The sequence below is a fragment of the Heloderma suspectum genome, chromosome 17, assembly GCF_057233095.1.
Source record: "Heloderma suspectum isolate Gila_16-S chromosome 17, 16-S_ref, whole genome shotgun sequence".
NCBI classification, from domain to species: domain Eukaryota; kingdom Metazoa; phylum Chordata; class Lepidosauria; order Squamata; family Helodermatidae; genus Heloderma; species Heloderma suspectum.
In genome coordinates this window covers 10,347,195-10,371,890 of record NC_139474.1, presented here as the reverse complement: position 1 = coordinate 10,371,890, position 24,696 = coordinate 10,347,195, and the positions used below count along the sequence as shown (strand labels likewise).

Genomic DNA, 24,696 nt, shown 5'->3' with positions numbered 1-24,696 from the left:
CAGAACAGAAGGTATCAGGCTTGCGTTCTGAAGGAAAGCCTTGATCTTTTCATCAAAGCAGCAGGCTTTTAAAGAGACTTTCAGAAGCTGCCAGGGAGATCTGGGACTCGTCTCCCTTTTGATAGAGTGTGCATCCTGGGAAGAGAGAAACAGGTTCAATCTTCTTCCCCACCCCACCCCCTCTATTTTTAGCAACAGAAATTGAGGCACTGCCTAAGTTGAGGGATTCTGCATCTATGCGCTCAACATTTGTTTTGTTGTCACTTTCGTTTGAAACGGTACAGACCTGACCTTTTCATCATGGTGCAACATCAGAGGAAACTCTGCTTGTTGATGTGAAGCCTCCCCACCCAAAAATCAAGTGTGCCTCTAACTGCCACCCTTTCCCCCCAATTTCCAGATGGGTAGCCATGTTAGTCAGCAAAAACAACAAAGAATCTTGTGGCACCTTAAAGACTGACAAAATATATTTATTCTGGCATAAGCTTTCGCAGACCCTCATGCATCTGATGAAGTGGACAGTGTCCATGAAAGCTTATGCCAGAATAAATACATTTGTCAGTATTTAAGGTGCCTTTTTTCTCAGTCACACTAAAAAGTGTGCCAGATCTGCCTTTTTATAGCTATCCTACATACCAATGGAGGCTGATGGGCCCGATGTCAGTGTGAAGCACCTTGGAGAGCTCCTTTAGAGTTCTGACTGAAACGCGGAGCAGATTCACCACCCCACTGACATCAGAGCCACCAGCCTCTTCTGCTATGTACATCCTTCTCAAAGTCTGGATCTGTATGTAGCCAAAACGGCACCGTTCATGGCCAAGGAGGTATCGGCAGGCTTCAGGGGAACCTCAAGATTTGCAAAAAGTGCCAAAAAAAAGCCTTTTGGGGTGGGGGGAAACCTGGATGGGATGAACCCACCTCCAAAACAGTCCAATGAGGTCTGAGTGTGCTTAGTGGGCACAGAATGCTGACTGGTGGGAGGAGAGGGAATGGAGGACATGGCTGACTGGCACCCTGAACAGGAACACTAGACCGCAACATTTTCTTTTTTGAAGGTCCCACTTGCATATAATAATCTGTTCAATGGTCACCAACATTTTCAGACCGGTAGCCCAAATGTGCATTTATGAGGCCATACACCATGTATGCGTACGCCAGAGGTGCTGCTGGTGAGACCCAGAGTTGTGGGTCCAAGGCACCAGCTCAGTACCGCTCTTACCAGATACTAGCAAAATGCCTGTCCTTATGGATGGGTTACTGAGGGTTTGCACATTGCACACACCTGCAGCAGGGTGTGTGCATATTGCAGTCTCTCTCTATGCACAGGTAACTGGCATCCTTCCCATTACAACGGGGAGCTCAGTGGCAGAACACATTGGGCTGGGTCCAACTTTAGCCACGCTTAGAGCAGACCCAGGGTGAAGCTATCCACAACTAACTTAAGTCCCACAGATTTTAATGGGTCTACTCTAAGCATGGACTAAGTCTGCATCCAAGAAGCGTTGGTGCCTTTGTCCTTAAAATGTGCCAACACATTTTTAAGCCAGGCTGGGTTCTGCATCCACGGCACACAAGGATCAACAGATGTGAGGCCAGCGGTGATCTGTTTTCTATCATGGGAACATCAGAAGCTGCCTTCTATTGCGTCAGACCCTTGGTCCATCTAGCCAATAGTGTCAACACTTCATGGCAGCACCTCTCCAGGATCTCAGGCGGGATTCTTTCCTTGCCCTACCTGGAGAAGCTGGGGATCGAACCTGGGGCCTTCTGCATGCACAGCAGGGGCTCTATCACGAGCCTGATTTTTGTTCAAGGTTTCTAAAAGGCTCCCATCCCTCCTTATTCAGAAACAAGCAAAATAAAAATTCAGCCAGCACCATTGCCTGCCCCACCAAAGGCTGGGGCCATTTTATTTATGAATAGAAAGGGCAAGAACTTTATAAAACCAAACCAATGGTTGCACAATAGCCCTGAGGGAAGTTGCTGCTTTTGCAGGGAGGAGGCCATCCGGCTTCAACATTTCAAGACAGGAGAGTAAAGTTTGGGCTTATATATACACACTGGAGTTGACAGTATTTGCTTGGTTGGAAACGTCTCCAAGGATGGCTTTTGGTGGAAGGCAGGCAAGCGGCAGATGAAAAAGGGTTGAATTAAATAGGCACTGTTTTTCCACCCAATAGAGACCATGTCCCAACATCCTAAGCTACGATGACATCACTTCCTCCCCCCCCCCCCGGGCCCGGTCTTGGGTGATGGCTGGTGTGGGGCTGCTTAGCAGCCCATGCCTACAAAGAAAACAATGCGGCACCTCAGCAATGAGTCAGAGCAACCTCAGCAGACGGCAGCAGGCATGGCCACAGGCTGCAGGCCCAAAAGCCTTGCTGTGAGCATTCTGGGGAACAGGACAGCGGCTGGAGGTGGCCTAGGCTGAATGTGCTGCTCTCGCCACACTCTGGACATCAATGGGGATCGTTGTCCTTTTAAAACTATACCCACACGCTCGCTCACACACTGTGCTATTGGGCACAAAGATCAGTATTGTCTCAAGCCTTGGGAAGAGGGGGAGAGAAGAAAGAAAGAAAAAACAAGCAAGCAAGCTGGGAAAAGTAATGGCTCACAGTGCATTGTGGGTATGTTAGATTCTCAGCCAATCAATACTCTGCTGTTCTTGGCCTTCTAAAGTCTTGTACATTTAGTCTCAGGAAAGATAGTCCTGATAGTCCTAGTCGGGAAAGATCCCCTGAACTCCACCTAGCAATATTATGGGACATCACAAAAACAGGAGATTGTACAATAATCCAGGCGGATCTGAGAGAAGGCAAGAGCCCCCTCCTTTCAATTTACTACGAACTATGTGCCGATTTGTGAACCGCACCCCAACCCCACCAGTTTCTTTAGCCACAGAACTGGTGCCAACATTAACCAAACTGCTCAGGAGATGGAAGAGATCAGGACTTCAAGGGGCAGTGGGAGAAGACGGGGTCATCCTGTCCAGATTCACACTGACGCAATCCCAATGGAGGACAAAACTGTCAGGACCAGGACCAGGACTCCGGACTGGTAGACCTGTGGGATCTTGAATCCTTTGCCCAAGTCCCACGCCTACAAAAACAGAGAAAGAGAAGTGAGATATTTCAGCACAAGGAACCAGACAGCACAAGGATATTTCAGCAGAAGGAATCCCAACAAGCGCAACGCCCTCTCCAAGGCATTGAGGTAGAGTGGGGAAGCAAGGAGCAGGAGACCAAAAAACAGCTGAATTCAGAGAGACAGGAGGCACCACTGCCTGAATCCACTGTGCGCGCCGAAGCCAACAAACTGGGTCAACTCAGAGGAAATCTTACTGAGGTTCATGTTCACGCCACGTGTGCATGTACGCACGCATACCCTCCCTCTCACTCTTACGGAGGATGTGTGTTCTGAATCTCAAACTCAGACAAGTATTGAGAACCTAATGAGAGCTGTGCGGGGTCAGACCAGAGGCCTCTCTTGTCTAGCACTGTGTTCCCACAGCGGCCATCCTCATGCCCCAGGGAAGGCCACAAGCAGAACATGAGCGCAACAGCACCCACCTGCTTGGTTCCCCAGCAACTAGCATACATAGGCAGATGGTCTCTGACACTGGAGGGAATCAATAGCCATCATGACTAGTAGCCACTGATGTCCTTCTCCATGAATTCATCCAGTCCCCTTTTGAAATCATCCAAATTGGTCATCCAATTTAAAGGTTTAAAGTCATCCATCACAGCAGTGCAGCTAGGTAATTTTTACCCTGGGGGCCTGTAGATGGTAATGTGTATTACTTCAATGGTGAAGCACACAACTTACATTTCTCTTCCCACTGTCCCAACCACCACTGCCATTCCCAGCTTTACCGCTTCTACACGCCCAATATGTTAGAACAAAAGACATGTTTGCCAGCCCTAGTTTAAAAACACACACATTCTGAACATGTGCAGTTTTGCATATTAAACTCACGTAAATCATAGCACCGCAATAACTGCAGGAATAAAATGGGAGTTTGCTACTGCAGCTGCTGCTCTCTGGGTAGTCATCTTGGGGTCCCCTGGGCTACAAGGCCTTGGACTTTGACCCTCGGAGTCTGACCCGAGCTGACTTATTCCTCCAAGACCTGATCCAATCCTGTTGTAAAGCTGTCCACATTAGTGGCCATCACTAGATCTTGTGGCAGCAAATTCCACAGTTTAGTGTGCAGAATATATATGCTGTGTGTGTATTCTGCAATTCTAGGGGCAGATGCACAAGAAGCATAGTTGTCATTAACCCACTTACCCCCTTCCGAGTTTCTAGCTCTTGTGGCCATGAAGATTTCTGCACTGCCTGGAGAAATCTCAGATGCCAGGGAAGCGGTGCTGAATATCATCTCCACTGAGTGGACTTCCAGGACAAGCCTCCTGAAGCATAGCAGCTAAGAGACTGAGCTATGAATCAGGAAGTCCCAGGATCAAACATCGCCTCTCCCATGAACTCGTTACGTGGCTTTAGACAAGCCGCTCTCTCTCAGCCTCAGTCCACCCATCTTCAATATGGGGGATAATAAGACTGACTTACTTTACAGGGTTGTTGTAGGGACTACAACTAGATGATATAGGTGAAGCACTTGAACACTTGAAAGCACTACACCCAGGAATTGTTCATAATTGTTGTTGTTGTTGTTTTATTATTATGATGCAAAATATATGGCCTGATTTGCATAATTTACACCAGTCACAGAACATACCTCTCTGTGGCCTAAAAGAGGGGGAAATTGTTTTTGTAAAGCTCCTTTGCCTAGTCGCCTGCAAGAGATTCCTATTCACCCAAGGCGAACAGGGAAATGCCTATTGACAGCATGCTTCGAACACCACAGGGTGTTCACAAGGCAGATTTGCTCCTTTGCATGCAAGAGCTCCACAAGTGGATTGGATCCCCCTGCACCAGAACTGGTGCAGCATGGCACCCCAGGATTAAGTCTGTATTTTTCCAGAACTTTCCCATCTACAGCCCCCACCTCTTGGCTATGTCTCTCTTCCCCTCTGTCTCTTGGCAATATTCTCTCGCTCGTTTCAGCAGCTTCTGAAGACAGCAGTTTGTATCGAGTGACAGTAGTTTCCATGTCTCCTTAATAATGTACAAGGGCACACTGAGGCACATACATCAAATCCATTTTTCAAGTCCAGCGCCCACCAATCAGCTTGCCTCTCCTTAAGCAGCAACGTTTGATCACACTTCCCTGTAAACCAGAATGCCCTCCAGATTCCCCCCGCTCCCAAAAAAAGGGTGGTAGGAAGAGAGAGGAAATCCACACAGACTATTTGGAGTGAAAAGCAACAGAAGATGCTCATTCGGAGAGGCATACGGTGCCTTCGAGTCAGCACTTGGCCTCTACAGTTTTCTTTCTGAAGAGGAAACACTCATGCACATACGCATACACACAGCTCACGCTTCTCCGGGGCAGAACGTCTGTCCAAAATCTCAGCCCAAGGCAAGTACTGAAGAATCAGTTGCTTTCAAGGGAATGTTGCCGGGCTCCAGAAGGGAGTATTCAGAACAGTTATTATTTTTAAGGTTTTTGTTTTCTTAAAAAAAGGGAAAACATAAAAAACTGACAGATGTAATTGCTTCAAAAAGTGCTGGCTCTCAGTGCAGGGAATGGTGGTGAAGGATGCAGATAGAGGAGATGATTCTGCTTTGCTCGGGGCAGGAGTAACCCTTCACAGGGCAGCTTTAACCCTTCCCCACCCTCTTTGGTTTTAAGCTCTAGGCCAAAATGGTATAAATACAAAATGTAATAAATAACGTATTTGACCCACGTGGACATAAAATGCATGGAGGCAGCTCTTGCTTTGACCAATTCATTGCCATTCAGGGCAGACTTCCCCCCAACACTAGATGTGTTGGGACTACCATTTCCATCATTGCCAGCCAGCATGTCCATACTGGTGGGATGATGGGAGGGGATTCTCAACCTTTTTGTGTCAGTGAGCCCATTTGGGGTGCTGAGTGTTGTGGGTGCTCTCACAAAATGGCTGGCATGGGAGGACTAGCCCGTTCATAAAATGGATGCTGTGGTGGGCATGGCCAGTCACAAAAGACTCATTTCCCAGAAGGCAAAGCGGTGAGACTAAAAGAAAAGTCACTTGCCCAAGAACCTAAGCACAAGGCAGAAGTGGGGGCTGAGCGCCAAAACATGAAACCGCTCTTTGGAACCCAAATACAGATGGTGCTGGAGGATGGCAGTTTGCTTTGCATCCTACCAGCCTCACATTTTTAAAAGCAATTAATTTAAAAAATCTTAAGAAATAAAATAAAAATCAGGAGGGGCAGGGAGCCTGGTAGGCACCAAAAGAGATGTCCGTGGGCACACTGGTGCCCACATGGAGACTCCAGGGTAGTCCAATACATGCCAGGGGAAGGCTGATGCTGGGTTCCCCCCTTTCCTCCATTTAATCGTCACAAACCACCCTGAGAAAAAAGGTTAGGCTGAGAGACAGCGACTGGGCCCAGGGCCACAAGACTGTGAGCTTCGTGAATGTATGGGGGGCTTGAATCTGGGTCTCCTCAGTCCTACCCCAACACTTTTAGCCCCTACACCATGCTAGATGTTCTGGCTGGCCGCTGTGGAAATCGGGATGTTGCAGGGGAACAGGTGTTGGGCCTGATCCAGTAGGGCTCCTTCTGATGTTCTCATATTGCAAAAGGCTATAAAAAAATAAAACTGCAGACAGAAGCCCCCACATTGCCCTGAAGGCTACTCACCAGGTGCCGGATTCCATTCCAGGTGTGATACGTCAAAGGGAAAGCCAAGGCAAACTTTGCAGAGTAGATGAGAGCAGGCCCCAGGCTAAGGGACTTGACCAGTTCCAGGTAGTCAGCAAAGTGTCCCGGAAGGACCAGAGCGCTTAAGCCAAAGAGTGACACCACTGAGGAAACATGGGCAGAAAGATCATCAGGCTAAAGCAGCAGGCAGGCCACCCCAGGGCCCCATCAAACGCTCCCGGTTTCTGCCACAGCTGTGACAAAAGCTACACACAGCCGATCATTGGATATGGCAGTCAGGACCACCAGAAGCCCACCGCCCTCACCCAACACACGCCTCAAAGAAAGCCCACGGGCGGCATCCACGCCGGAGCTCCCTTGGGGCGTCCAAGCCAGCACGTGCAGCTGCCCTAACAGAGGAGGTGGAGAAACAAAGGGAAGCAGCCTTGGGCAGACAGACCAGCGGTCCATCGAGGCCAGAATTGTCTGCACCGGCCTTCCTCGACCTGGTACTGTCCAGATGCATCTGGACAGGACTCTCGCCATCCCCAGCCCGCATGAGGGCGTGATGGGAATTCTGGCTCGACACACGTGCAGGGTTGGCACCTCCTACATCCCAGGAGCCACACACAGGTGTGACCTGCATGCACAAGTATAAATCTACATCTGAGTTAGTACAGATCAGGGGTTCCAACAACCGGATTTAGAAGTGGGGGGGGGGTAGGGAGAAGCTGCATGGCTGTTGCCAAGAAACCCTTGTCGATATTGCAGATCGTACAGCCGGCCCAAGACATGTTGCTGTCTGAGGCAAACGACAAGATGGCGTCCCTCCTCCCATTCCACGTGCAGAAGAGAACCGAATTAGCAGCTGAACCAGACCCAACATGAGTGGACATTCCCTCCATCATACCTGAGGGCAGCAGGTTAGTTTAGGGGGTGCAGAACAGGCTCTGTGGCTCACACGGCTTCCTCCTCCAAGAGCATGGAATGGCGGGGGGGGGGGGGCGCTCAGGAGGATCAGCTGGGGGGCTGCCACCATGGCCTCCACAAGCTTCTGCTGCCTGAGGTCACTGCATCCCTATACCTAACGACAGGCAAATTGCCCAGAGATCTACCAGTAGTAGATCCTGATCTACCCTCAGCCAAAAGTTTTTTAATTCAACTCAGGAAGGGGCGCCTATAAATAATGTATTGTTGTTGTTATTGTTACTGTTACATTTATATCCCGCCTTTGTTCCTCTTGCAAGGAACCCAAGGCAGATTACACGGTCCTCCTCCTCTGCATTTTATCCTCACAACCCTGCGAGGTGCGTTATGCTGAGAGCCAGGGACTGGCCCAAAGTCACCCGGTGAGCGTCATGGCCGAGTGAAAACCAGAACGTGGGTCTCCCAAGTCTCAGCCCAACACTCTAACTACTACACTACACAGGTGTGTATTATGATGTAGTATTGAATAAATGATAATAATAGAACAGCAGCAGCAGCAACAACTATTATTATTATTATTATTTTAAAATTAATTATAATACTCACTAAAGACTGTGGCTCCACTGTTAGCAACCGACATCATGATGAGAAGCATCGATTGGGAAGGCACGCCGCAGATGCGAGCAAGAGTGGGTAGCAGCAGCTGAAGCTTGGACAACGCCCCCCCCCCCCCACCACCAAAGGTTCCCTTTCCAGGCACATATGCATCACCTCGCCATCACTAGCGACTCAGCTAGCTGGGCAAACCCCACGGATGCAGAGCCAAGCTGACCTGCCCCAGGGTGGGAGCTGGCCTGCAATAAGGCCGCTCGATCCAAGCTCTCAAGCCAGCTCAAGGGCGATGGCGGCAGCTTCTCTCTGTGTCACTTCAAGGCTCCCCCCACACACACTTTTCCCTTCCTGATGGTGCTGCCAGGACGGCAGTGGGGAAGGGCAAGGGAATCAAAGGAGAGCAGAGCCGGCCAAGCGGCAACGAGGGCCTCTCCCTTCTGTCCCAGCCACCTAACGTTTGGCCAGGAGCCCCCAAACGCTTCCTCTGCCACCCCAGCTAGAGAAGCATGTCGGACGAGCCAAAGCCACCACCACACAACCTCCCCTGCTGTTGCCTCGTTGTGCCACTCGCCACTTTGGTGTCTGCCTCCCGAAACTGCCGTCTTGTCCAGAGGATGTTCTTTTTTGATTTGGCGGCTCCCTGATTTCCCCTTGGCTGCTTGAGAGCTAATGCCAGACAGCCTCTCAGTTCTTTCTTTTATTGACCAGGTTCGGACGCAACAGCAATTCACGTGTTAACCCATGAATTGTTGGGGTCACATAGGAGAGAGCAGACGGGCTGCCTCCCGCCCACTCGCCAGTTTCACTTTGCAGCCAGTTTCTCAAACAGCCCATGGGTTAAAACTCTGGGTTGTCTGTCCCTCAACAAGATAGAGTTCCAGATTTGGACATCACATCAAACAATCCAGAAATGGGGTGGGCCATTCCTGGGCTGTCTGAGAAACTGGATGCAAAGGGGAAGTGACAAGCAGGCAGGAGGCCGCACACTTGCTCTCACGCAGCCCCAACAACCCATAGTTTAAACAACTCTTGGGTTGTCATTATATGCGAACCAGGCCACTGTGTTTTAACTTATTTGTTTTTATGTTATACTTTCAGATTTTGTTCTTTAATCTGGATCATATTGTTTATCTCAACACTCCACTACCTCACTGTACTGCATGCACAGACCAGATCTGAGACAAGATGGCTGGCAGAGGCCTCTGGAACAGGCCAGGCCTGGGGAAACAGTAGCTGCTGCTTGCGCCATTCCAATTCCTAGGGCCAGGCACTGCGCTCACTTTTCGCACTAAGCCGGTGGCGTTTAACCTCCGCTCCAAGGGAACCCTAGAATTCCTTGAAAGCTTATCAGAGATTCCTCAAAGAGCAGAACAGCAGTGGCAGGCCAGCTTTCCTGAAAGAGAGCTGGCCCACCATTACCGACCTTCCCCTGCAATGTGCAGATTACAGCTACCAGAACAGGCAGCTGCAGTTGCATTTCTTCCATTTAATCCCAAAGGTTTTAAAAACAGACTCCCCACACACACCGCGCAACCAATTTTTTAAATCCTTGACAAATTACAACTCTGTGATCAGTGATCTTTCGGAAAGCTGCCCAACTAATTCAAATGTTTGCTCCTAAATGGCTCCTACATCTTTCAACACGGCACACAACTTTAAATCATCCCCTCTATTTCTGATATTCAGCAACGAGTGCCGATCCTTATGTAGTCAAAACGGGACCGTCCACACACAAGAGGGAAGTATCTGCAGGTTCAGGGTTCTGAATAAAGGGCTGACTTAAGCAGGAAGACAAGAAGCTGCCTTTGATCCATCCAGATCCGTATTGTCTACACTGACTGGCAGCAGCTCTCCGGAGCGTTTCCCATCCCGAATCATTTTTTAACTGCAAGTGGTGGTTAAAACAAGTGCTCTACTACTGAGCTATGATCCGTCCCCTACAAAGAGGTAGGTGGGATCTTATATGCCGTTCTGAGGCCTTTTGAGGAAAAGTAACCGGTTTGTTTTTGTTTTTAAACCTGGTTTACCATGAACACAGCCAAACACTTCTGGCTGGAACTCTGGCTTGTCTCTCCCCTGACAAGCCAGAGTTCTAGGTTCAGACGTAATGCTAAACAACCCAGGGATGGAGTGCTTCCTCGGTTGTTTAGCCGCTCCCACTGGCAGGATGAGCCAAGCGGGAGAGATCAGGCTGCGTGAACTACACACCGGCTCATTCATGGCTTAAAACTCTGGCTTTAAAAAAAACCTGGCTTACTGTTGCATGCAAATCGGGCCACCACGACCTTGTAAATGACTTAAGGAGTCACTAAATGTTGCATGCTTCCAGGCTTTCCTGCTCCCCTTCCCTTCTCATTGTGTGCATGTTTTTTAGATTACAAGTCTGCAGGCAGAGTTTCAGTCCTGCTCTGTACAGATTACTAGATGATGATGATGATTAATTCACCACCCCTTCCAACTCTGGGATTCTAGGTTTGCAGGGGCACACTCAATCCTGTGCAAAAGCCAAACCAAACTGATCTTTGTCCCAGATTAATCTAAACAAACAACTGCATGGCCATCTAGGGGTCTGAACACTCAGAAAATCAGTTCCTAGGGAACACAAGCAGAAGGGTGCCTTGCACTCACGTCCTGGGGCTTCCCATATGCCTCTGGTTGGGCACTTTGGGCCACAGGATACTGAACTAGTTGGCCTTTGGCTTTATGTTCTCACGGACCCCACCATGGGCCAGAGTAACCGCATTTGCAGATAGAAGAAAAAGGCAACACACCTAAGCTCATCGCAACTCCCGTACCACGGTGGGTAATGGACATCATCATGGGCAGAGACCAACTGAAAGAGAAAGAGAGACAGAACCCTGAGAACTGATATGAAGAGGTGGCAGCGCTAGAATCCCACGAGGCTTCTGCCAGAGTTTACTGCCAATCCTCAACTGGGATATGCTTCTTCCTCCTCCTGTCTCTGTGCCTCTCAATGCCCTCCACTCCTGGTTACCTCAGGAATATTGTTCAGGGCGGCAGGGTGGGTGGGGGGTTAGAGGTCATTTTGTTGCTGCTGTTGTGAATAATTTGTTGTTGCTGTTCAGTCGTGTCCTACTCTTCGTGACCCCACGGACCATAGCACGCCAGGCCTTCCTGTCCTGCGCTCTCTGCCGGAGCTTGCTCAAGTCCATATTCATGACTCAGAAATCCTTGCCAACATACTGCAAATCACCCAGAGATGTATCAGGAGGCCCTGATCTGCCTTCTGCCCACCTGTCTTGTATCATTTTTGAGAGGAGATGCGGAGATGGTCTGCACACAAATTGTGGACTCTACCACTGACCGATGGCCCCGCCACAAGAGGGAAACCTGCTCCCACCTTCCGGTGCTCTAGCTGGTACACAGTATGACGGGTAAGTCTCTGAACATATGAAGCAGTCCTAGCACTTGGTCTGTCTAGCTAGGTACTTACTGACTGGCTTTCCAAGGGCACCAGAATGTATTTATTCCATTTTTATCCTGCCCTTCCTCCAAGGAGCTCAGGGTGGCATCCATTGTTCTTCTCCTCTTTTTCCACTCACAACAGCCCTGCGAGGTAGGTTAGACTGGGTATGACTGGTCCAACGTCACCCAGTAAGCTTCATGAATGAGCAGGGATTCGAACCCAGGCCTCCTCAATCCTAGTGCATCACTCCCACTCAGCCTTCCTCAACCTGGGGCCTTCAAGATGTGTGCTGGACCGCAAGCCCCATCATTCCCACCCAGCATGGACAATGGGAATGATGGGAGTTGCACTCCAACACATCTGGAGGGCACCACATTGAGGAAGGTACGACCTGGTACCAGAAATCTTTTCAGTGGCAATGCTGGGGATCAAAACTCCAATCTGAGAGAACAGTGGGGACTCCTCCAGGAGGCTGGACTTGGAAGCTAAATAGCGCCCCCTGGATGAATCCAAGCAGGCTCTGCAGGCTGGATGAGGAACTTCCACGGGCTGCACTACACCCGTGGGACAGAGGTTCCCCATCCTTATGCTAGATGGACCAATGATATATGGCAGCTTCCCATTGTGGCTGGACTCCTGCCGTTGGTCCATGGAGCGCAGTATCACCTGTTCTGGCTGGCAGCAGCTCTCCAAGGTCTAAGTCTGGGGCCTTTCCCAGCCCTGCCATTCAACATCTTTTTAAACTGGTGATGCCAGGAACAGAAGGCCGTGGACAGACTCTGTCGCTGAGCGGTGCCTGTATGCAGCTTTGGGAAACAAGAAGGGACAAGAAGAGGAGACAGAGAACTGGTGAGGCTCCAGGCACGATGGGAACTCCAAACTGCTCCAGCTAGCTCCATGTCTGCACTCAGAATTATGCAAGGAATCCAGCCCAGAGGAGGAGAAAGAGAAGGGATGGAGGAATCTGTGGAGGTGGCTGAGGAATTACATGACCACAATGATAAGAATCCTGGGAGGGCAGCAGAGGAAAGAGCAACAGAGTTAAAGGGAATGGATCGGGTGTTACGAGCTGTGCTGTCAAATCCAGAGCCACCTACGACAGCAGCCAGATTCTAGCGAGAACCCAGATCTGGCACTCCAAAGGTGATGTGCAAATCAAGGCTGCAATTCTGTCAGGTGAGTGTGGCGGTTAGCATCCTGCACTTGGACCAGGGAGAAGCGAGTTCAAATTCTGGCTCAGTCACAAACTCCCCTGGGAGGTCTTCAGCGAGTCATCTCAGCCTAGCCTACCTCACAGGGATAGTGAGAGGATAACATGGATTAGCATCTGCTTATACCACACTGCGCTCTTTGGAAGGAAGGAGCAGGAAAGAAATTCAATTAACTGCTTTTGAAAAAGTTGTTATATACCTTGATCTCATTTAATCGCACCCCAAGCAAATGCGAACTCCCCGCCTACCACAATAAGGCAATCTTCTACCTGCTGCTGACTTGCAGGACAGAACAAGCCAGCCTGAAGTTCCCCCTGCCTCGGTTCCTTGAGGCACCCCCAGGACTTTTGTGCTGGTCTTGGCCTGGATAGGACTGCAGGCTCTGTTATAGATGCGGCCAATGGGGAAGGCAAGGAGATGTCCAGATCTCTCAAGGGCCTTTTGGGGGGCTTCTGCCATTGCATGGCCTTGGGCAAGACACTGCAGCCTGGCCTCAGTTTTCCTCATCTCTACCATGGGAAGAAACATGACTGGCTTCGCAGAACCTCTCTTTCTCTTATATCTGTATCTCACAACCCTGTATGGTAGGTTACATAAAGAGTGACTCACCTAAGAGTGACCAACATGCTTCAGGGAAACACCCCCCCCTTCTTTAATAATCTCTTAATTCTTATTGACTAATCATCATCACAAACCTCTCAACCCCCACTGAAGCTAAACCTAAGGACATGTAACTGAACTGAGTACATATTCTTCCTGTTTCCTCTTGCCTCCTTCTCCCTCATCTACCCTCTACGGCAGGCATTGGGGAACCTCTAGGCCCATGGGCCGGATATCTCCCCAACTGCTCTTACTTGTAGATGGTGATATGAGGGGACAGTGGGCGGTTTGACTGGGTGTTCTTGTCCCAAAATCGGGCCATTTCCTCCTTTGCCGTTGTTGCCATGGGGACCACACTGGAACAAAAACACAGGAAAGAAGTAGTCAAGAGATATGCCAGAAGGCCTGAGTGTGGGAAGGCAGAGAGGTAGCCATATGGGGGGAATTTTTATTTTTTATTTTAAGGATTGATAAACCACACCTTCACCCTCCACCCACAATGGATTGCAGAAGAGCAATACATATAAAATTGACATCTACAATACAGTTGATTGCATTAAACGTAAAAACAGCAACGTGATAAAACTGAGAGAAATAACTAGTCGACCAGCTGAAATGTACAACAGTTTAAAATACTGGGGCAAATTAAAAAAAAAGATTTTAACCAGCTGCCAAAAAGAAGGGTCAATCATAAGGCACAGGCAGGTTGGTATAGGAGAGGGTCCTCCTTCAGATAACTGTTGTGTGTGCGTATCTTCTGTACGAACATCAGGAGTGCCCTACTAGATACAGGTAGCCCAGTAACCCATTTCCAACAGCAGGTAGCCCAATTTCTTTTAGAAAGTTCTCGAGCTGGGTATAAAAGCAATGGCTTCCCAGTCCCCAGCACTGGGTTACTCATGGTCATGGTGGTTCCATTTAGGTACCGTGGGTAATACTTGCTGAGAGACCTGACCATCCTCTAATATGAATCCATCTAATATCTTATTAATTTATTTAAAAACATTTCTAGGTCATCTTTAAGGGTGGAACCCTCTCAAGATTAAAAAAAAACATACGAAGTGGATACCATAAAAATCAGTAAGTACAGCCTTGGAGCTCTGCTATTGCAAATGGTGTATTAACAACTGAAATGTTTACCAATGGCAAGAACGATAAAAACAGCTTTTAACCTATCACAAATGTGTTGATTGTGGAAACGTTTGAGTTCAGTTTTTCTAACTGCGCATTTGAACAGTCAGAGAAAACTCCTTTTGCTTGGTTAAGTCCATATTCAATAAAAATCCATAAAAACAGTAATTACCAATAAAAATCAATGAAAACAGAAATTACCAAAAAAAAAACCCAGCGGCCCAAGACACTACAGGAAGGCCAGTGAAAACAGGGAGCAGGGGGTCTTCAGAACTTTCCGGAAGACCTGCAGATAGCGCCTGACAAACCTGCAATGGAAGCTGATTCCAGCGGTACAGGGCCACCACTGTGAAGGCCCTCTCCCTTGTATTCACTAGCTTAACTGCCCTTGGTGGCAGGCAGGTGAGAAAGGCATCTGTTGGTGAAATCAGAGTGCGGGCAGGCTGGTACAGGTATTTATTCATTGATAATATTTAGCAGCATCCCCATTTTGAAACTCCCTCTCCCAGGGAGGTTAAGATGGCTCCCACATTATTGGCCTTTAGATGCCTGGTAAAAAGGATACTAGTGATTAATGTCGCTCCTTGATTTTCCTCCTGTTTTACTGTAATGTTTGTATTTTATCTGAGTGGCTCAATAAATAAGCGGCGGGGGGAGGAGGGCTTTGAGGGCAGGTGTAGTGATCTGGTGTGAATTGGAAACGGCACAGAAGATCTCAAGCCAAGCCACCACAGCCCGGAGACACAGTTTGATTTATTGCACCATGTATTTCCAACAAAAAGCACCTGCAGGTTATCCAAAGCGCCAATCATAGCATCGACACCCTGCTAGCCAGCCGTTTTTAACAGCGCGTGAATTATGGTGGAACGAAAGGGAGAAGAAACAAGAGGAGGGAATCTTGCAAAGATCCAAGCAGGAGGAGAAGGAGAATAAACAAAGCCCTTGTGCTGGTAGAAACTTACTGTCTCATGGAGAGCCCTGATCCGAGACGAACACAGAGGCAGCGCTGGCTGGCTAATCTGAAAGACAAGAGTCGGCACTGAATTTACAAGTGGAGGCAATCTGTTTGGCTGTAGCATTCAAACCACACTAAGGGCGCAATCCTATGCATGTTTAGACAGAAAAAAAAGTTCTGCAACTCCCAGCATTCCCCAGCCAGCCATGCTGGGTGTTGTAGGACTTTCTCCTGTCTAAACATGCACAGGGTTGTGTCCTAAAGCTTCAACCCTGTACCTGCTTTCTTGGGAGTAAGCCCCACTGATCTTCACGAGACTTACTACTGCGTAGACATGTGTAGGTAGGACTGCGGTGTAGGTATGTTTTATTGGGGAGGGGGTCTTTCCCTAATGGAATATTTCCATTCAGATACTTTCTGGCTATTGGGAAAAAAACAGCGTGTAAAGTTAATATGGTTGGTTTGTTTGTGTTTAGATCTGCTTATTAAATATAATTATTCAAACACAGATGGCAAATCTGAACCCAACTGATGCAGGGCATTCCAGCCTTCTGCAAACTTTGTGCCCTCCTGCTGTTTTGGATTCCGACTCCCATAGTCTCTGACCACCGGCTATGCTGGCTGGAGCTGATGGGAGTTGCACTCCAAAACATCTGGAAGGCACCAGGTTGACGCCTGCGCTGAAACATGGTTTTGCATCGTTAATTTATATCCAAATGTAACCAGTGACAGAAATCTCAAAAAATGGCACAAAAGGCCCAAGAGAAAAAGAGACCAGATCAAATCCAAACAGCAGAACCCACTGTAACCAACCTTATTTGGTTTGATCTCTCCCACCCCTTTGCTACTATTCCTCACAACTGCCATAACCTGCCACACAGACGGCCCCTCCCCAGCAAACAGCCCCAACTTTGGCTTTATTTATCTTGACCTTTCTCTAACTGCTTGCGATCTTCCCTATCCTTCATGGATGAGAAGGAGGAAGAGAGAGAGAGAGAGAGATCATCAGCAATGATATGGTGATGAAACAGAACACTCCACCTGCCTCCCCGCAGCGGCTCAGAGCTGATTAAGAAAATTACTTCAACATTAATCCCAGAGGCTTAGTGGGTTGGCTTTTCAATATGCACAGACAAAGCTGCATAAGCTGTTAATATTGGCTGAGAGCACCATCTTTGAACCTAGAAGTCTCAGGTTTGAATCTCACCATCGCCATGTGTGAAGCAGCCTCAGAAAAGCCACACTCTCTCAGTCTCTGCTATGCCCACTCCATCTGCAGTATCGCTAGCACCAGCCTACCTTACAGGGTCAGATTGCTGAGACGATACATGCAAAGAAGGACTGTTATTAAAGTCCCACAGCCATTCGTCTGGGCTAACAGTGATCTATCTTACAGGGTTGCTGCAAGGATTATGAAGATAATGGCCAAAAAGCTCTTTCAGCCTACAGGAAAACCTATATTATTACTGCTTCTGTTTTTCCTGCCTTTACTCCAAGGAGCTCAGGGCAGCTTACATGGTCTCCTCTGCATTTTAACTTTAAAAAATCCTTAAAGGGGGGTCAGGCTGGGAGAGAGTGACTAGCCAACGGTCACCCAGTGAACGTCATGGCTGTAAAGGCATTTAAACCCGGGCCCCCCAGTCCTAGTCATAAGAACATAACATAAGAAAAGCCCTGCTGGATCAGACCAAGGTCCATCGAGTCCAGCATTTTGTTCACATAGTGGCCAAGCTGCCCATGGGAAACCCACAAGCAGGAGATGAGTGCAACAGCACCCTCCTGCCCATGTTCCCCAACAACTGGTGTACATAGGCTCAATGCCTCTGACACTGGAAGCAGCATATAGCCATCAGGACTAGTAGCCACTGATAGCTTCCTCCTCCAGGAATTTGTCCATCCCCGTTTTAAAGCCATCTAAATTGGTGCCCATCACTACATCTTGTGGTAGCGATTTTCATAGTTTAGCTATCCGCTGTGTGCAGAAGTACTTCCTTTTATCAGATACTTTCACAACTACATCACATCTGGTGCCCTCCAGATGTGTTGGACTACAATTCCCATTCTCACCAGCCAGCATGGCCAATGGCTATAATGGCTAGAGGATTGGGGGGGGGGGTCCAATATGTCTGGAAGGCACTGGGTTGGGGACAGCTGCTCTCGAGTTTATGAACTCAAGCACCAGAAGTACTTTCACCTCTATTAAGAATCTCTCTCGTTCTACTTGAATGATAAAATCCTCCTCCAAACCAAAGACAGCCAGACTGTAGCCTGGGCTAGGCCTTCTTCCAAAGGTAAACCAAGATGTGGTTAGTACAGACACAGATTTATGAGCTATATAACTTTAAGAATAAAGCCCTTTTAAGGCTGCAGTTCTTGCCCACTTACCTGGGAGTAAGTCCCATTGACCAGAGTGAGACTTTCTTTTGAGTAGATATGGATAGGATTGTACTACATGTTACTCCCTACCCCACCCATTTTAATTTATGTATGTATTTATTTGTGGCATTTTTATACCACTGAATATAATAAAAATCTCTCAGCAGTTCACAATATTAAAATACAATATTACAAACACAACATTAAGCACATAAGAACCTAAGAACAGCCCTGCTGGATCAGACCAAGGGTCCACCTAGTCCAGCATTCTGTTCCCACAGTGGCCAACTAGCTGTCAACCGGGAACCATAAGCAGGACATGAACGCAAGAGCACCCTCCCACCCATGTTCCGCAGCAACTGGTGTACATAGGCAGACTGCCTCTGATACTGCAGGAAGCATATAGCCATCAGGACTAGTAGCCGTTGATAGCCTTCTCCTCCAGGAATGTGTCTAAAACAATTCGAACTACAGTAAAAACAGTTCCAACTACAGTAAAAATCAAGGAGCAGTAAAATAGAGCAGCATAATTAATTTACTTACAGCCCAGGGAAAGCCTGGGTGAACAAGTGTGTTTTCGAGTTAAGCAACTTGTAAGAATAAGCGCCTGAATTTGCTTGTTTTCCTCTTCCCTCCTCATCCTCTTTTCCTTTTACATCATGTCTATTTCGACTGTAAGCCTGTGGTCAGGGCAGGGATTATCTTGTTTGTTACTGATCTCATGTAAGCGGCTCTGAGCGCTGCTTCTGCTGGAGAGTGGTGTAAAAATGCTTGAAATAGATATATATTTGTAAGAATGAGAAGCAATTAATCTGTCTGCATATTCTGGGGAACGTTTTATGCTATTGCCTGGGACTGGCCCATGCTTTTAATTTTGGCAGTCATCTCAGACTCTACTCCTGTGATGAACATTTTCCAGAAAATTTCAGATCAGAATTTTTCCAGAACATCTCCTGCTGCCCTAATCAGCAGCTGCACATTTTTCAGCCTGAGGGCCAAATTCCATTTTGGAGAAGCTCTCAGGGGCCACATTCCAGAGGTGGTTGGTGCAGAAGGTAAAAAGGGTGGGGGCAAAATACCAAAACCACCAGCCTATTTTAGGTGAAAACTCCTACAGCCAATAACTAAGTCTTAGGAGAGGCATTGCAGCCTTTTAAAATGGGAGTAAAAAGATGCACAAAGGTCAGGAAACCACCAAAACATTAGTGGTTGGGGGAAAGGGATGAGGTGGGGCCATCTAGGGTTACCCCAGGCCGAGATTCTTCACCCCTGTTCTAGGGAATGCCAAATGTTATCATGCCAACAACAAGTTTGGGAGAGGGGGAAGATTCAGCCACTTTCCAGGTGTAACCAAGTGGTCCACTTAGAATACCAATGCTGACTCTCCCTGCTCCAATCTAACAGCACCTCTTCCATGCCATTCATCTTTCCATGCTCACTAAACATAAAACCGTTGAGAGTGGGTGATAAAATAGGATCTGACAGGGAAATCTGCCAAGCAAAAAGCTGTTACTTCACACTCCTAGCATCCAACCCCTAAAGAACAAACGTTTGCTGGCTTCTCGGGGGGGGGGGGGGGAGAAGAGAGAGACAGAGGCCTCGGAAAACAAACTTGCTTTCATTATACTCTTTTGTCAATGCCATTCGTCACAACCGAAATGCTGGCGAGATGGCAGGTCACTGTCACGGCTCAGTGACCATCGAATTTCTGTTGCAAACCAACACCATGGGCAAGAGGTAAATTAAGGGTTTCGGGGTTTTTTATTATGCGCACGCGTGCACACACACGGACCCAGAGGCTGTGGGAGCTATTCTGAACAGATCCGGTCAAGGAGCCATTGCCAGGGTGACATTCAAAAGGTGATGCACCAGCAGAAAAAAAAAAGAAGAGCGAGAAATGCACAAGCTGGCCCGTCACAGCGCAAAGAGTTTAGAGATGTGGGCTGGAATCTACTTTGCCTGAAGAACACATTGGTGTGAGGATTAAGGGCACATAACAAAGGCACACTTCAGTTTCCAACTGCCACTGCCCCACAGGCTGCCTTGCCATATCTAACTCATTCTAAGTGAGAGGGAAGGGGAAGGCTGGGTGAAGAGAGACAAAGCAGGGGGTAATTCAAAGTGAGGTAGAGAAGAGGGGCAAAGGAAAAGAAATCAACTGTGAGGCAAGAACCAGGATCAGAACTGAGCCCAGCTGACAGCCTGACTCTAAGCATATTTACTTGGAAGCTTGCGGTGGTGGGAAAAACTCTGTATATAGGAAATTTTCCCACAACTGTGTCTTTCAGCAGGAAAAAAAAATCTACTTGTTACACAAAATTGATAAGTACGTAAGACCCATGCTGGATTAGACCAAGGTCCATCCAAGGTCCACACAGTGGCCAACCAGCTGCCACAGGAAATCCCCAAGCAGGACATAAGTGCAGCAGCACACTCCCACCCATGTTCCCCAGCAACATGTTCCTCTGATACTGGAGGTAGCCATCAGGACTAGTCGCCATTGACAGCCTTCTTCTCCAGGAATTTGTCCAATCCCTTTTTAAAGCCACCAACTGGTAGCCATCACTACAGTGTGTGGTAGTGAAATGCACAGTTTAAGTATGCACTGTGTGAAGAGGTATTTCCTTTTATCTGTCCTGAATCTCCCACCATTCAAGTTCATGGGATTATCCCTTTGGGTTCTAGTATTATAAGAGAGAAAGAAAAATGTCTCCACACCATGCATAATTTTGTACACCTCTATCATGTCTCCTCTTACTTGCCTTTTTTTGTAGGCTAAACAGTCCCAGATGTTGTGACCATAATAAATGTATTTCTTTATACCCTACCTTTCTCCCATCATGGAATTCAAGGTGGTGCATGCAAGGTTTCCCACATGCTCTCCCGTCCAAGCACTGAACAAACTTAGACTGGTTTGGCTTCAGGCAAAGGGGCTGCTTTGTGTGCCTCCAGACACAATGCCAGCTAATCTGGACAGTTTCAAAGTGTTAATTAAGTTTTTTTAGGAGAGTATCCATAGGAAGCATGTTTCCTATGAGGCCATGTTTGCATGGAATGGTGAGTCGGGATTCTGGAGAAGCCTTTCTTATCAAGAGTGAGCTGTGTGCTGTTACACACCGCTCCCCCTGTTAGCACAACTGGCTACACCAGGCAGGCCACTAATGACCATCCAGATGTTTTGGCCTACAACAACTCCGATGAAGCTCACAGGATGACTTTGGACCAGTCACTGACTCTCGGCCTAAGCCACCTCACAGGGTTGTTGTGAGGATAAAAAGGAGAGGAGCAGGAACCCCACCTTGGACTCCTTGGGAAGAAAGATGGGATATAAATGTGACAGACAGACAGACCGACTGACAGACAGACAGACAGACATAAAAATCCGCCCTAGCTGGCACAGCCAATGGTGACGGCTGACAGGAGCTGTAAGCCAAAGAAAGTATAGGGCTTCAAGTTGCCCACCTCTGGGCTAAAGAAACTGTAAAGGTTTGTTTAGCATGTTGTCCAAACCAGGATCCTGGCTTGTCACCCCCTTTACAAGTCAAGACTGTAAAGAAGTGTTTGTTCTCGACTTATAAATCCTGGTTCGTTTCAGAACAATAAACCAGGATTCCCAGTTCGGACAAGACACTAAATAAGCCTTCGCTGGTTTGTTTAGTGCAGGGGTAGGTATCTTGTGGCCTTCCAGATCTTTTAGTCCACATCTCCCATCAGCCTTTGCTAGCATAGCCAATGGTGAGAGATGGTAGGAGTTAGAGGCCAAACATGTGGAGGGCCACAAGTTGCTCACCCCTTAGTGGGTCTCTCTGCAACAGGGGTGGGCAACTTCTGCGAGTCCAGGAGCCAATTCTCTCCACCTCAAACCCACAGCCGGCTCCACCCCTCCTGGCCACAATTGCTGCCACTGCACCGCCAATTCTGGCACCAAAATTCAGTGACACGGCAGTGATTTTCCTCTAAAACAAGATGTTCAGGGAAGTAAGATCGGTGGGAAGCAAAACTCCACCCCGCATCCACCCCTGGGAGGCTTCAGTGAGCATGATTCTGTGTTGAGAAACATTGCTTTGGAACTGGCACTGGGTGACAGGAAAATTCTGGGTTTGATCCAGACTTGGTCATACTTAGACTGAAGTCAATGGGACTTAAGTTAGTCTCATGTTCCCAGTACCACAAACGGACACATACATTTAAACTTATGTGCAGAGAGAGAAAGAGAGAGAGAGACACACACACAAGAACGTCCAACTGCTATTCGTATATTACGCGTTCATTTCCACTAACGCGCATTTGGACACAACGATGCACACACATAGATGTGCAAAGCCTGAGTGCCAGCTGCAGGTTTCGGAGGGCCCTTGGGCAAGGCACCCCCAATGGGCCCCCTCCCTCAGCAAGTCTACCTTCTCACTGCCATTGTCACCAGCTGCTCCTCCTCCTCCTCGCTACCACTTGCTTGCTTAACAGGCAGAGCGCTGGCATCTACTGCTTTTCCTTCTCACTACCATGGTTGTCTAGGCTGGAGTGAGAGGCAGATGAACAAGTGTGGTGCAGTGGTGAGAGTGCTGGACTGGGAGCTGGGAGATCCGGGTTCTAGTCCCCACTTGGCCATGGAAGCTCACCGGGTGACTTTGGGCCAGTCACAGACTCTCAGCCCAACCTACCTCACAGGGTTGTTGTTGTGAGGATAAAATGGAGAGGAGGAGGAGGAGAATGTAAGCCACCTTGGGTTCCTTGCAAGAGGAAAAAAGCCGGGATATAAATGCAATCAATCAATCAATCAATCACAAGTAGGTTGCAAGGGTGAAGAGGACGAGCAACTCCAGGGGACTGTTGTCAGCAGGCCCTTGTTGGGGTGAGGGCCCTTGGCAGGTGCCCAACCATGCCTATCTTTCATGCCAGTCTTGCAACACATACATGTTTACTAGTGTTATAAAGTGCAGTTCACTTTGTGCGCACACAGGCCCCCGTGTTTGAAATACCACAAGCTAATTCATATATTTATAAACTTATGTACATGCACACTCACATGTGCTCAAGATGTGGTATGAATGTATGCATTTCAGCTTAAATTCATTACCATACAACAAAGTGCACACGTTAATCTTGTTAGGGCATTCTCCATAAGTGGAAGCTAAGTGTGGAGAAGGGGCCAGCAGGTCAGCATCACGAGCCCCAACGTGAAGTCATACATGGCACCAGTCTGCCTCGGTGCCCTGAGTGCCCGCACAGTGATGTGGAACCTGCACCAAGGAAACCTACAGGCTGAAAGCTGGCTGCGCAGAGGCTTTGACAGGATCAGGACCCCTGCACAATCAGGGCCCCCTATCATGTAGAACCCTATACACAAGCAGCTGTTCACAAGTAGGCTTCCCAGGTGTGTAAGCCTGTATGATTGCACATACATAAGAATGTAAGAACAGACATGCTGAATAAGACCAAGGATCCATCTAGTCCAGCATTCTGTTCCTACAATAGCCAATCACCTGCCTGTGGAAAACCCACAAGTAGGGCGTGAGTGCTATAACTTCCTCCCAGTAGTGTTCTCCAGGGGGCAAAGACAATATGATGCTGGGGCCTGGACCAGTGGCAAAGTCCCCTTTCTTCACACACAGTTTCTACATGTGGAGAGCACTGGAACAGGGGCAACCAATGCGAAGGTATGATTGCACAGGCACAAATACACACGTTTCAGTGAGCAGAAATGTGCATAATGCTGAGGTGCATGCGTAGTACATCTGTGGAGCTTGCAATCCCATGTCTCTGCATGTGTGCACGTGTGTGAACACCACACACATCTCTATATACATGTTTAAACACATGGTCAGGTTTGGAGCACACGGTGACTTTGGGCCAGTCACTGACTCTCAGCCTAACTCACCTCACAGGATTGTTGTGAAGATAAAATAGAGAGGAGGAGGACCATGTAAGTTGCCTTGGGTTCCTTGCAAGAGGGAAAAACGGCGGGAAATAAATAATAATAATAATAATTAATTAATGTCTGGGTGTCGCACACGTGAACACGTGTTTGCCTGTGCAGAAGTGCCACAAACCCGCGCATGCCTTTCAGCTTCTGCTCGCAGATAACGGGGCAAGAGATAAAGAGACTCGCCACTAGGGCACAACCAATGTCGCCCAGCCCAAGGGCACCACTGTGCCCCGCCGCAGCAAGACCCAGTCACACCAGCTCCCACACAGGCACGAATGAGCCCCCGCCCCCATTTTCCTTCCCCTCCTCGCAGAATCCCTCCCAACGCCTCCCTCCTGCCGCCCCCTCCGGTCACCTCAATAGAGAAGCCGCCATCTTGCCAAGGAGTCGCTCTTTTCCCTCCCGCTCGCGCGGAAGTGAGCTCGCAGCGCGGCTGTGACGTCGCTGCCCCACTTCCGTCGCCAGAGGCAAAGGAGGGCGGAAGGCAAGGCAAGGGAAGGCAAGCGGGGGGGGGGGGGTTAGCACGTGAGGCCGAATCTTTTGGAAAGGTGGAAGGCGGGTGCCTTTGTCTGTGCTTCCCCCTGCAGCGATCCAGTGCACCAGCCTTCCCCAGCCTGGTGCCCTCCAATTGTATTGGACTACAACTAGGTAGCTCTGAGCATGTGTGGAGCGCTGTCACATTCTGGCATCTTGTGTTGGGTACTTCTGAGCATGTGTGGAGCGCTATCAGATTCTGGCATCTTGTGCTGGGTACCTCTGAGCCTGTGCTGGA

General features: G+C 48.5%; 1 protein-coding gene across 4 annotated transcripts; it reads right to left on the bottom strand.

The window, feature by feature from the left end:
• Positions 1 to 1,874: 1,874 nt before the first annotated feature.
• On the bottom strand, positions 1,875 to 24,326 carry SDHC (succinate dehydrogenase complex subunit C). Of its 4 annotated transcripts, XM_084824148.1 has the most exons (7): positions 24,280 to 24,326; positions 15,630 to 15,686; positions 13,791 to 13,892; positions 12,392 to 12,531; positions 11,070 to 11,131; positions 6,760 to 6,923; positions 1,875 to 3,102 (listed from the first exon to the last, which is right to left on the bottom strand). In XM_084824148.1, the coding sequence occupies exons 4-7, from the start codon at positions 12,457 to 12,459 to the stop codon at positions 2,998 to 3,000; spliced, it is 399 nt and encodes a 132-aa protein (XP_084680274.1). In that variant the 5' UTR covers positions 12,460 to 12,531; positions 13,791 to 13,892; positions 15,630 to 15,686; positions 24,280 to 24,326; the 3' UTR covers positions 1,875 to 2,997. The 4 variants fall into 4 exon arrangements, with proteins under 4 accessions (XP_084680274.1, XP_084680273.1, XP_084680271.1 ...); XM_084824147.1 differs by lacking the exon at positions 12,392 to 12,531; XM_084824145.1 differs by lacking the exons at positions 15,630 to 15,686; positions 24,280 to 24,326 and adding an exon at positions 13,206 to 13,445 and having other exon boundaries at positions 13,791 to 13,891.
• Positions 24,327 to 24,696: the final 370 nt, after the last annotated feature.